This window comes from Monodelphis domestica, chromosome 4 (assembly GCF_027887165.1).
Source record: "Monodelphis domestica isolate mMonDom1 chromosome 4, mMonDom1.pri, whole genome shotgun sequence".
Classification (NCBI taxonomy): Eukaryota; Metazoa; Chordata; class Mammalia; order Didelphimorphia; family Didelphidae; genus Monodelphis; species Monodelphis domestica.
Window position 1 is genome coordinate 55,332,780 of NC_077230.1, and position 13,757 is coordinate 55,346,536.

Below are 13,757 nucleotides of genomic sequence, written 5' to 3' on the forward strand. Positions count from 1 at the left end.
AAGACTTGGGAGCTGTGGCAAGAGAGCCTCAGGCCTATCCAATTACTACTCCCAAGGGGATAGATACTACCTCCCTGGGAATGTCTTCCTCGATCAGGGGCTCAGGAATTGGGAGACATTTACTACAAGCTGCAGAAGCTTAAACAAGAAGCCATCAGAAAAAGGGTTACTTAAATACTGTGTGGTCAAAGAGAGGGAAGACAGCTTTTGTCAGGTGCAGACCTCATTATTTGGAGAGCTTACAGATTTGTTCTTACAAAGTCAGCTGAACTAGTTAGAAGTTTCAGATGGGAATTTCCATTTGTCTTTTTTTAGCAGCTAAAATGGGGAAGAGAGGTGGTTCTATATATTTAGACTCACAATGGTTCTCCTTTGTAGTGCTTCTCCACTGGGGACAACAGAGAAATGAATAAACATTTTACAACAGATGGATTCAGGAGCCTGGATTTATGCCCTGGCTAACACCTCCCATTTCTCATTCCCACTCTGTTTTAGCAAAATAAGATACTATCTTTTGGACAGTGCTCTACCTGAAAGGCCTCAGGCTTTAGCTAAGGGTTTTCTCTATCAGATTATCGTGGACAGACAACCTGTGAAGTTTTAGGGAAAGGCAGATTAGCCTGGCACCTGTGTGAGTAAATAAACATTGGGGTAATGAGAGGAGACATTATGCCTGCTGCCACATTAATCAGAAAGAGAACAACAATCCCTTTCCTGTAAGGAGCTTATGGTTTATGAAATGAGATTAACAAAATGTTTGACAGTTTGGGAGAATGTTAGCAAACTGTTTTCTGGAAACTGTTATCTGGACCAGGTTGGTAAGAGTTCTTTTACCTCTGACTAAATTTAGGACATTACTGAAAGCCTCCTATTCTATCTGATCATTCTAAACCACCCAACTCAACTCATCTGGACAAGGATTGTTCAGATAAGTACCCTCAGGGCAAAGACAGAGGTTCTTCATACTTTTAACTTGAAAGACAAAGAAAGCCTGACACCTGAAAACTCTTCTGGCAATAGAGTTGACCAAAATGCAAGCTCCAAAAAGGACAGCAATACAATTAGGTAAATATGAAAGGCAGTCAGGCCCAAAATGAACTTCTGGAAGAGCTCCCCCCAAAAATTTTTTTAAAAAGAGAGACTTAGAAGAAAAATTAGAAAAGAAAATGTTAGAAAACGTCAACAGTTTAGAACAAAAAGTCACAGATCATTTAAAAAAAGGAAGAACAAAGCCTCAAAGGAAAAAAAGTGCTCCCTAAAAAATATAATTGGACAAATAAAAGCTAATGACCATATAACATCAGTAAACAAGAAAAGAAATTCAAAAGAATGGAAAAAAAAAACCTCAAATAGCTCACTGTTTAAACAACTGACCTAGAAAAAAGATTAAGGAGAGATAACCTAAGAATCATTGGACTCCCTAAAAGATATGATGGAAAAAAAGAGCCCAAACAACATATTGCAAGAAATTAGCACAGGGAGAGCTACCCTGATGTTTTTGAATAAGAGGGGAAAATAAAAATGGAAAGAAACCATTGATCACTTTCTGAAAGAGATCTCAAATTTTAAAATCCCAGAACTATTATACCCCAATTCCAGAGTTCCCAGGACAAGGAGAAAATACTGCAAGCAGCTAGGGAAAAAATTCAAATACCATGGAGTCACAATCAGGATGACATAGGACTTTGTAGCTTCTACATTAAATATGATATTCCACAAGACAAAACATCTAGAACTACAACCAAAAATCAGTCAAACTGGACATAATACTTCTGGAAAAGAAATTTACATTTAAAGAAATAGTGGATTTCCAGGCATTTGTTAGGAACAAAACCAGAAAGGAAAAGAAAATTGGATGATCAAATTCAACATGAAAGAGAAGCATAAAAAGGTAAACAAAAAAAGAGAAAAAACTCAAGGTACTTAATGGAGCTAAATTAATTACATTCCTTTATGGGAATTTATAGCTAGGATACTGAAGTTGCCCAAGGGTTTGACCAATGGAGTCAAACTGCTTACATTACTGCTTGGGAAAGTATAATTAAGATACTTAAGACATCTATGATACTTGGAGTATTTAAAGAACCTAAAGTACTTAAGATACTTAAGATACTAAAGCTACTTATGAATTTTATTACTATTAGGGCAGTGAGTAGGAGTAGGCATAGACAGTGCAGGATGTATGATGAATATGATGGGATGATATAAAAAAAACAAAATTAAGAAAGAAGACATGGTGGGAGAATAATGGGGGGAAATTATCTCACGATCAGGTACATAACATAATAGTGGTAGGGAAGACAGGGGAGTGCAGTCAATACCTGAACCTTACTCTCATTACTGGGGCAAAAGGGGAATAAAATACACATTCAATTGGCTATAGAATACTATCTTACCCTCTAAGGAAGTAGAAAGATGAAGAGGAATAAGAAAAAGGGGGAACAGACAAAGGGGTGGGCAAAAGGGAGTAGTAGTCAGAAGCAAAGTAAGTGTGAACAGGGAAAGATTGAAAGGAGGGTAAGACAAATAGAGGTAGTGGGAAAATAAGATGGAGGGAAACACAGTTGGCAATCATAATTGCATTTTATTGGTAAATTAATTGTACCGGTCTTTTCTCTACATCTCAGGGTAAGAGATTTGTCCTTATTGCAGTCAATACTTATTCAGGGCATGGAACTACAATGTTAATTAAGTCTACCACCAAAATAGCCACCAGTGAAGTTTTTATTACTTCTTTTTCTTTATAGGGTCCCTATTAATATCACCTCTGTTCAGCAGCTTCATTTTACCTCCTCAAAGGGCCAAGTTTGAGCCTATCAGCATCACATTTGAAGAACATTCAATTTTCTAAACCATCTTCAGGCAGGTGATATTACTACATGCTAGATGGACTTCAACAAAAATCAACTTCATCATGGTGTTCCAGCTTTCAGAGGTTTTACCTTTGACAAATCACCACTTCCCAAGAAAGAAGAGGGCTCTCCAGTTCAATGGTCTTAAGACTCCAATGATTTCTTGGTGCCTTCTTAGATTCATTTGACAAAGTTAAACTAATTTAGTTCTAGCCCAGTTAACCCTCTCTTTCACCCTTTTCTTATTCCATTCTCTAAGTAATCTGGACCTTGAAGTTTTTGCCCCATTAGAAAGTCCTACATAACCCAAGAAGGAAACAATTTAAGTTTTTTCTTAATTGGCAAATTTCATTTCTTTTGTGATGGTTTGGGCAATTTCTTCCTAAAAGGGATACTGAGAACCAAGAATAGGATCATTGGAAAGTGATAGGGGAAGAGAGGAGATTGTCTTTTTATGATTGTGATAAACAAAAATTCACCTTAAAAAAAGGGTTCTTTTCATGAATTTACTAATGACTTGAATTCCTCTATTAAGGTGAGGGAAGAGTCTTTATTCAACCCACACAGAATGGAGATCCCTCAGCAAACATCTTTAAAATGCACCAAATTTGCTATCACCCCTCTGGTGAGGATCTCATTGAGGGGGAAATTTTGGCTAGTGGGCCAGGAAATGCTGACTGGGTGGCAGTATGAGGTCCTGGAATAGGTTGTTCTTAGCAACTTTGCTACAGATGACCTGGACCTAAGATAAAAATCCCCTAGAAAAATTCAGAGATCTTGCCACCAGAAGGTAGGACATGGTAGGAGCATGGAAGGTTCTGTTAGTTTCTCTTTACGGTAGGGAGGTTGTCACTGGGATTTGAATGGTCTTGTGAATTATGGCTTGAATTATTGGTTTGGCTTCTTTGTCTTTGAAGAACAAAAATCATCCATGAGGAACTGGTGCTCTTTAGGCTTTAGTGGAATAACCAATGTCCCATAGGGACATTTTTCTGATATAGTATTACCAATTCCATGACAAATACAGAGGTAGAGGGTAGCGTTTATTAGGATTTAACTAGAAACTATTTCTTGATCTGATTATGAGGAAAGTTATTTTCATTGCATTTTATAATTTAGAAGGGTTCATCCTGCATTCTGATTCTGAGCCTAAATCACTAAATAGGTATGAAAAAGGTCTGGCCCAGAATAAATGGGACTCTCCCAGTTAACAGAGGCTGGATGACTACTTGTCAGGCATGTTGTAGAAGAAATTCTTTTTTGGATATAGTTAGATGAGATAGCTATGGAAGTACCTTAACTAAAATTCTGAAGGAGAGTAAGAACAACCTGACTTCAGTATAAAGTGTAGGTTGAGGAGTAATGGGAAACGAGGTTATAAAACTATGCAACATAAATGTAACTAGCATTTATATAATACTTGAAGATTTATAAAGAAATTTACATATATTATAAATATTTATACCCCAGATAATAACAAAAATAGGGAATAGGAAAAAAAGATGGCAAATCAGATTTAACATGAATTGCATTAAATGAAAATGTATAAACCTCCCTATTAAAGAAGATTGTTACAATTAAAAACACATAAAAATTTTCTTATAGAAAACATGATGTAGAAGATAAAGATATATTAAAATAAGAATGGACTGCTAGTTCAATATAAGTTAACAGTTCTGCACTAGTAGATTGGAAAAGTTGTGGCAAGAATTAAAGAAATGAAATAAGTGGGAAGGATATTTAAATTGACAAAGTTTGATTCTAAATAGAGTCAGTGCAAGGTTTTGGTATCACACAGAAAAGGAGATATCCTAGGCCAGAAGAAAATAATAGCACTAGAAATGGATAGTATTAGAGATGAAGACCTAGACTTATAAGAAGCATAACAGGTAGAGAGACACATGAAAATTACAAAGTTTCCAAGAAACTGAAGAGAAAAAAGGATGGCTGAGGAATGAGATTTTGTAGATATCCTTTAAGGAGGTAGCAAGGGAGATAGTAAAAAGGAACCAGTGAAGCATAGGAGAATCACTGGCAAAATGTAATATCATTAAACAGAGGAAAAATAGTTTAGGGAAGGAGAATGGGGAAATTTTGTCACATGCTATGGAAAGCATGTCAAGGAGCATGTGTAAGAAAAAGACCATGTTGTATGGCAAGAATTCAGTGAACATTTATTAAGCATCTGTTGAAGGAAGTATAAAAAATTCTAAGATAAAAAAACAAAATTTCCTACCCTTAAGAAGTTTACAATCTAAGCAAAGAAGATAAAAAACATGAATGAATCACTAAAAAGAGCATTAGAACTGTTTTAAGGGATTTTAGTGGGAGAAAGCTGAAAGCAGAAAATCCTACAAACCAGGAAGTCTTACAAGGAAGAAACAGTAAGTCCTGGAGAGCAGAAGGATTCCAGAACCTTGGGGAGAGAGGTTGTTGCTTTTCCCTAACAGTCAGGAGAGCCAAGAGGGTTGTCTGTCTGGGTATTTCTGTGGAGCACCCAGAGAGCCATTGATTCCCTCTCTGTGAGCTTTCTTGATTTTCTGCCTATCCCTGCTACTGCTACTGCTATTGTTACTGCTGCTGCTGCTGCTGCTGCTGCTGCAGAGTAGATTTTCAACAGAGCTGCTCCTGGTGACTTCTTACTGGAGCCACTGCTTGACCTGAAGAGGACTCCAGTTGTGTGAGATTAATTTTGGCCCTTGTCCTTCCTATTTTGTTATACATTTATAGTTTTGAACCCTTATTTAACTAAAAGGAGAAGGGAAAGGGTATCAGGGAATGTTTAACTCTACACCCAAATCAGAGACTAAAAACCTAACAACCTTTTATAAGTATTCTAAACTAACTCTTTAAGTACTAATTAAGATTGGGGAGGGATTGGTAGGAGCAAGAACAAGGGCCAAGTTAAAATCAGGAAGGCTCATCTTCCTGAACACAAATCTGGCCTCAGGCATTTCCTGATTGTATGTTCCTGAGTCAGTCACTTAATCTTGGTTAGCTCAGTTTCGTCATCTGTAAAATGAGCTAGAGAAGGAAATGGCATGGTGAACTAGTCCAATATCTTTGTTAACAAAGCCCCAAACAGGGTTACAAAGAAACAGATATAACTGAAATGCCTGAACAACAAGGCAAGAAAAGATGAAGGAAACAGATGCAAGTGATATGTTGAGGTAGAAGAGATAGGCCTTGGCAATGAATCAGATACGAAAGATAAAAAATGAGAAGAGAATAAAAAAAATGAGCCAGCAACAAAAATCAAGAAGTAGATGAGGAAAAAAATGATGCAGAAGAAAGAACATAACCATTTAGTGTCAAAATCCCCAACTTAAAAATAAAATCTAAACTTTTTGATTTGGGCATGGTTGAGTCACACGGATGACTTCAGGAAAATCACTGCTTTTCTAAGGCCTTAGTTTCATTTTTAAAAGTCAGCGTCCTGTGCAAGATGATCTCTTAAGATCGGTTTAAACTTTAAATCCTTTGAATTTTTTGGACACATTGAGTATGAGGTAGAGATATTCAACAAGTCACAAAAAATTCACTTTCTCTGCCTCCTCACCACCCTCATCACTACCACCACCACCACCACCATCATTATAACTAGCATTTATACAGTGCCTGCTAGGTGCTGGGCACTGTGCTAAGTGCATCTGATCCTCACAATAGCCCTCGGACAAATCTAGGAGTTATCATCCCCATTAGAGACTGAAGAATCTGTGGCAAATCTAGGTGGTGATGTGCCCAAGGTCGCTCTGCTAAGAAGTGTCTGAGGGCACATTTGACCCCAGGCCTTCCTAATGCCAGGGCCAGAACACAAGTTAAGGGGAGAGCCTGTGGCTGAGGTCATAGGTTAGAAGTGATCTTTATGGAAGAGACAACGGCATCATGCAGCAGATGAGATTGCAAAGGAGAACACAGAAAGAACCCTAAGGGATTCCCAAATTTAGGGCACTACGCTGAAGGAAGAGTCAAGAAAGATGACAGAAAAGCAGGAGAGAGCACAGACAGAAGTCGAGGACGGAGACAGTATGAAGAAGGGTGGTCAAGAGTTGAACTGTAAAGAATGACCGAGAAAAGACTCCAGAATTTGACTGTCACTCTTCATTGGTAACCTTGAAGAGAGTTGTTTGAGTCAGGTGGTGGGGATGGAAGCCAAATGACAGAAAATGGTAGCTGAGGGAGGTGCAGAAGGAGAGGGAGAGACCCTCTGCTAAGACAGGACTTTCTCAAAGTTTGGCAAAGAGAGACTTTGAGTGCTATGTTACATATGAATGAATATGTTCTATTTGATCCTGGAGTGATAGTTGTGAGGAATGTGGAGTCTGCTGAGTAGGAAATTGGCATCTTGTCAGACCTGTATTTTAGGATAATCACTTGGACAGATGAATGAACTGCATTGGGGAGAAGCATGTGACAAGGAAACTAAACAGCGGGTTCTGGTGATTGTCCAGGTGGGAGGTGAGGAAGACCTGTGGAAGTGTCAGGGGAAAGGATGAGGCATGCCATACAGGAGAGGCACAGATCTTGGCAAAAAAGTGAGCAATTAGCAAGTGAGCCTGGAGGCCTGGGAGGAGGGTGCTCCTTGAAGACACATATGTAAAAGTGCAATAAATACTGTTCAACATGTGAAAACTTGTTCTTATCATCACCAAATCATGGAGGTGAAAGGGCCCCTTAAATAATCTCTTCCATCTCCCTCTCTTCAGGTGCATTAATGCCTAAACTAGTGATTGCTAACTTTAATTTTGATGCATTCCAAAGTTATTCAATATATGTATAACTCTTCATCTATCTTTCCATGTATCTATCTGGATTACCAAATTATTTTTAATTCCTTTAAAAAGTAAAAATATGCCAAGATAATCTGGGACTTTAAACCATATAAAAATAATTCCAAAAAACATTTAAAATTGCCAGTATAAACTACCCAATTACCTGACTATCTGTTTTCTAGGATTATGATTATGGATCAAAGCTTGAAAAGGACCCTAGAAAGGGACTCATTTCAAAAAATGAGGAAACGAGTCTAAAAGAAGTTAAATGATGGTACTTAAAATCACACAGTTAGAAAGCAACAATGATTCATAATGTTAGGACTGGAAGGGAACCATAAAGTTCAATCTTTTCATTTTACAAAAGAAGAGACTGAGGCCCTAAGTGTCTTGCCCAAGTTAAACAGGCAGATTTAAAGGTAGATCTTGGACCTAAAAAAATCCCAAATCTCTGCACTGTGCTATGCTCCTTATACCAGGTCCTTCAAACTCCAAATCCATTGCCTTTTTCACAACCACATCACCTATGATACCTTTAACTGAAATTCTCCATTGACAGAGACTCCACAGACTTCCTCAATTGTAACCTCTCCTACTTTATTACCCTGAGAGTCAACAAGTTTGCCATTATGTCCAAATCAAATTTCATCTATTTTAAACCCATCTCCTATTCGACTTTTTTATGGATGAAAAAAGGCAACTGGTCAGCTTTCTTTTCATCAGAATTGCTAAAGGAAAACTTAACAAGAAATAAATTCACTTTTTAAAAAAAAATTAAAATCTCAAACTGTGTGGAACCAGAAATACATTAGAAAAATATATGATCAATCACATTAGTGCGATAGGGATGTGATTAGGGTTTTAATGTTAAAGAATAGCTCTACTACAAATATGAATGACATGGAAATAGGTTTTGAAAAATGATACATGTAAAACCCAGTGGAACTGGCTTGTCAGCTCTGGGATGGGGAAGGGAAGGAGGAGGAATCATGAATCATGTAACTATGGAAAAATATTCTAAATTAAATTTTTTTTAATCTGAATGTTTTAAGTTACATTTTATTGTAAACTAAAGGTTATTTACTACCAAGATAGATATCGTGGATAAACAACAGCACAATGATAAAATAGCTGAGTCATGAAACTGAAGCTTTTAAATCGATATCCAATTGAGAAAAAAAATTATAAATTGAAGATGGTTTAAAATTACATGGTTGTAGAATATGAGTTGGAATGGACCTCAGGGGTCCTCTGATTTAAATCTACATCTATGGTATCTATCCTTATTTTGAAGACCTTGAGAGACAAAAGAGGATAGTCATAGATACTATTTTTCTTGATCTCCTAATTTACTCACATATTCTTCAGGCCAGCATTTCTCTTAAAAAAATACAAATGCACATAAACATATACTTTTTGGTATAGTTACCTTCCTTTTACTCAACTCTGTTTCCAAAAAACTATAAACTAACATTTTGATCTGGGGAAAAGTGACTATGATACTAGGAAGTTCTTAGGTTTTGTTCTACATTGTGTCAATAAAAAGAAATAATGCCTGGTTACTTGTGGAAAACTTATTCAAGGAAGCGTTGTTACAAATAGCTTCACTTATTTTTTTGCATAAATGTGGAATATTTTACCTGTTATCTTTTAAAGGTAAAGATATACCTCAATTAAATACACCAAACCACCTAGCTGTCCTACAAATTAATTTTTAATCTCTGCTTCCAAGCCCTTTTATTAAACATGATTTTTATTGCATTATGGCTAGAATAGATGTAGTTAAAATTTATGCTTTCTGTATTTGTTTGTGAGGTTTTTATACCCTAATATATAGTAGGTCAATTTTGTGAAGGTGTCATACATTGCTGACAAATAGGTATATTTCATTCTATTCCCATTCAATATTCTTCAGAAGCCTTTTATAGCTAACTTTTCTAAAATTCTGTTCATCTCTTTAATTTCCTTCCTATTTACAGAGTTTGACATTTACAGCCTTTCACCATCTGTCTCCATCCTATCTTTCTAGACTTACATTATATTATACTTCTTTGCAATATGCTAAATTAAGGGTACTCAATGAAGCTATTGAAATGTATAAGCCTGAGAAGTTTTAAAATGAGGAGATTGATAAGATTCTCCTACCCATTTAGATTTCTATATCTGTGGGCAAATACCTCCCATCAAGGGAATAATTATGTGATATCCCAATATTTGCATTAGAGGGGAATAAAGGAAAAAGCTCACATGCAATAATCATGTGTCCAAAAGACATTTATTATAGGCTGTTTTTTATAGCAGCTTAAGAGTGGAGGGGAGCTATATCGTCCTACAAGTGTGTGTTCAGACTGGGGTAATCTCTGATCTGTATTAGGCATATATATTCCATCTCCTGTTATCTCTAGTTTCTTTCAATTATTGAATTTCAATTATCATCTTCCAAATGGGGTCTTCCTGATTCTCACAGTTGTTAGTGCTCTCCATGCCCCACTGCATTTTGTAAATACATGATGTCTTCTAATGTGGATATATATTGTATACCAGCAGTGGAAACTCTTTGGGGGCAAAGACTGATTTAACCTATACCTTTTGCCTTAGAATTAATACTCTCAGTTCCAAGGCAGAAGAGTGGTAAGGGTTAAGTGACTTGCCCAAGGTTCCACAGCTAAGAACTGTATGAATCCACATTTGAATCCAGCACCTCTTGTCTTCAGGCCTGGCTCTCTATCATTTGAGCCACATAGCTATCCTGACTGATTCATTTTTGTCTTTGAATTCCTAGAACCAGGCATGGCATTTTGCACAAAAGTAAGAGCTTTATAAATGTTTACTAAACTGAATTAAGAGTGTTCTGGAGAAGGTCAAAGGGATAGGATTCCCCCACTCAAAAAGAAGAGGAGCTATTCTTACAGAGGAGATAAACTTCTTCTAAGACAAAGGGACGGCTAAGACAATAAAAGTAGGAACAATAATATTTTAAAGTATGAGACAAGGTAAACCACTGAAAAAACAGTTTGTAGAAGAAAAGAAGGTGAAAATAAAAGTTCAAACCTGAAAGACATCTGGAATGGTACTGAAAATCAGGGCTTTCTTTAAGAAATAGTCCTCTAAACTATTATTTTTCATCTATATAAGTGCTGGAAAAATCATTTAAATGATTTGCAGTATTTTACAGAACATATACCTTTGGTTAAATTTGGAGTTACTGTAGTGTTTTTGATATCTGGAGTCATTGTTGTTTGATCAGTTTGAAGAGTAATGCCATGGCGAGGTGGTGGTCGATTGAATTTTGGAGCACGACCTGAGGAGAAAAGGTTTTTAAAGTTTTTTTCTTTTAGTTACATGATCTCAAATGAACTAAAATTAAAATAATTTTGGAATTCTTTAAAAATTTTACTATCCAGTGCTCTTATTTCAGGAAGGACTAATGTAAGAAATATAAGAAGCTACTAAAAATCTATTATTTTAAATATACATACCTTTGGCTACATATGAAGTGAATGTTGTGTTTCTTATCTCATTGTTGTTCCGGGAAAATGGTGGCTGAGTTAGTTTTGGAGCACGACCTTGAAACAAATTTTTCAAGAAATTATCTTTTTTGCTAAAAAATAGGAATTTTGCAAGTCCTTACATGTTTTTAGGAGGTTAATTTACAAATGTAAATTTCAAATTTCTGAACAGTGAAACATAAACTGGAGATTATTATTATTTTAGTGCTTCTATATTTCATTGTAGATAAAATCTAAAATGCAGATTTCAATTTACTCCTAGTAAGATGCCTACTGCTGCTAACAATGAAGATAAACCACAGACTTCAAAGAGTTCCCAGAGTGAGGAGAGGTCAAGCAACATCATCAGGTCACACAGTCAGCATGTATTATACATAGACAAGACTTGAGCCCATGTCTTCCTGATTCTATGGTTAACTTTCTCTCCTTCTTGCTGTTCATTTGTGTCTCACTCTTCATGACCTCATTTGAGGTTTTCTTGGCAAAGATACTGAGGAAGTTTGCCATTTCCTTATTTAGTTCATTTAACAAAGAAAACTGAGGCAGAGAGAGTTAAATGATTCACCCAGGGTTACAGAGCTTGTGTCTGAGGCCAGGTTTGAATTCCTGATGCCCTCTTTCCACTATACCACAATTCTTCATTTGTTACTACCTAAAAAATTAAGTTCCTAGGAGTTTTGCATATAAAAATGAGATATTCTTTTGTATATCTAAAATTTCATTTTAACTTCTAAGTAAGCTATCTTTTCTCTTATAAGGAGAATTTGGTTATTAAAATAGCCAAGGGTGGAAAAAAGATACCATACTTAAGAAAGGCAGATTTCTAATTTATCTACTAATGAATGAACATTCCTCATGCAGAGGATTTAAGTTTACTAAGAATTTAATGAGATTTTGGTCAAGAAAACTTCCACTGTACCATATTGTCAAAAGTACAGGTGCAAATAGTACTGATATTTGAAAAATTGGTTCTGTTTCTTCAAAACATGTGAATCAAAACTTGCCTTTTTTTGAAAGCTTTGGCATTACAGATAAAAACAAAAGTCATACCTGGAAAATGAAAATCAAAACAGAAAATGTTCTAAGCCACACATGAACAGCAATTTCATCACGTAAGAGTCCACCTTTCCCTTTACTCTATAGTTATTTAGGATGACATTTGAAAATTAGATGTCTTGCCAAATGAACTGAAAAGTCATAAGGCAAAATAACACAATTTTATAACCGTTTAAGGTAATGTAATCTTTATACCTCAAAACACAAACTACATTCCTTCCACTTTTAGGTAAGAGTGATCAAAATTAAAAAAAAATTAATTTAAATACATGTACAGTGCGATTGTATACTGTTCTTTACCTATAGGAATAAACTGACATCCAAGCAATTCCACTTTCATAGCAATTTTTTGCTGCCACTGTACTGGATTAATTCTAACAAAACGTGCTATAATGGGTGGGATGAAGTTATTGCGTACATCCTGGTAATAGTCTGTATTTCCTTGAAATACCTAGGAAAAAAAAAAACAAAAATTGATATTTTATAGCAACAAGAACCAAATGGATTCAAAAATCTGGTTTAACATATATATTTTTTTCTCTATCTTTAGTGACATTTGACCAATGACTATGATAAATAACTAAACATCACTTAAAAATACATAATCAAAATATTCATAATAGTACTTTTTGTAACAGAAAAGAAATGGAAACCATGAAGTTGCCCATCAACTGAGGTGGGCTAAACAAACATTACATTATAGCTCCTATTTTAAATGAAAAGGAAGAATTCAAGGAAACACAAAAACATGTATATGAATTAAGGCAGAATGCATATGTAGAACCAAGAAATTAATATACATCATGACTCCAACAATTTAAATGAAAAGATAAAAACCACAACTGAACACTGCCTGGGTAATTGCAATAACCAAGGTTGATACCCTCAAAAAGATTTAAAATGATCCTCCCTCCCTTTTGTGTAATCATGGAAATCATGGCTAGGACACACGGCCTATACCATCCAACTCTTAATATGCTAGTTAATTCTATTGAATTGCTTTTCCTAGTGCTTTTCTATTCTTTGGTACAAAGAATAGCTCATTGGTTAGGAAAAGAAAGAAGCATAAATTAAAAAATTAAAGTTATGTTAAAATATATTTCTTTAAGCACTGAATACTAGTAATTGGAAAGCTAGCAAAACAGCTAATAATTTATTTTTTTCAATATAGCATGAACATACTGTCTTCAAATTACTCAAGAAATTAAAGAGATTTTTTGATTAAGCAGCTTAAAAGATTCTAATTATAGTAGAAAAGACTTGGAAACAAAAATATAAATGTACTTACAATAGCAATTTACAGGTATATGAACACATTACTTTTATTTCTAATTAATAGGTTACATAGAAAGTACAAGTCATTAGAGAAGGGTTGCTCATGTGATTTTTTCTGGTAATCTTTCATTATGAATTAAGAAAATTAAAAGTGAGAGTATTTACCCACTTATACTAGAGATATGTCTCCCTCTACAGGCAAAAAATAGCAAGATGTCTTCCTAGTCGATTCAGTTCTGATTAAACTGATCTTCCAAAACCCCCCAAAATAATAGCTAAACATCAATATGGTG

At 35.4% G+C, this 13,757-nt stretch overlaps 1 protein-coding gene across 4 annotated transcripts in view; it reads right to left on the bottom strand.

The window, feature by feature from the left end:
- DCBLD2 (discoidin, CUB and LCCL domain containing 2) overlaps positions 1–13,757 on the bottom strand; it is a 95,135-nt gene that overhangs the window by 15,101 nt on the left and 66,277 nt on the right. For all 4 annotated transcript variants that reach the window (XM_056793374.1, XM_001371195.3, XM_056793376.1 and 1 more), the window contains 3 exons: positions 12,490–12,640; positions 11,104–11,190; positions 10,809–10,925 (listed from right to left, as the gene is read on the bottom strand). In XM_056793374.1, the coding sequence (XP_056649352.1) occupies positions 10,809–10,925; positions 11,104–11,190; positions 12,490–12,640 (355 nt within the window). The remainder of the gene's footprint in view (positions 1–10,808; positions 10,926–11,103; positions 11,191–12,489; positions 12,641–13,757) is intronic.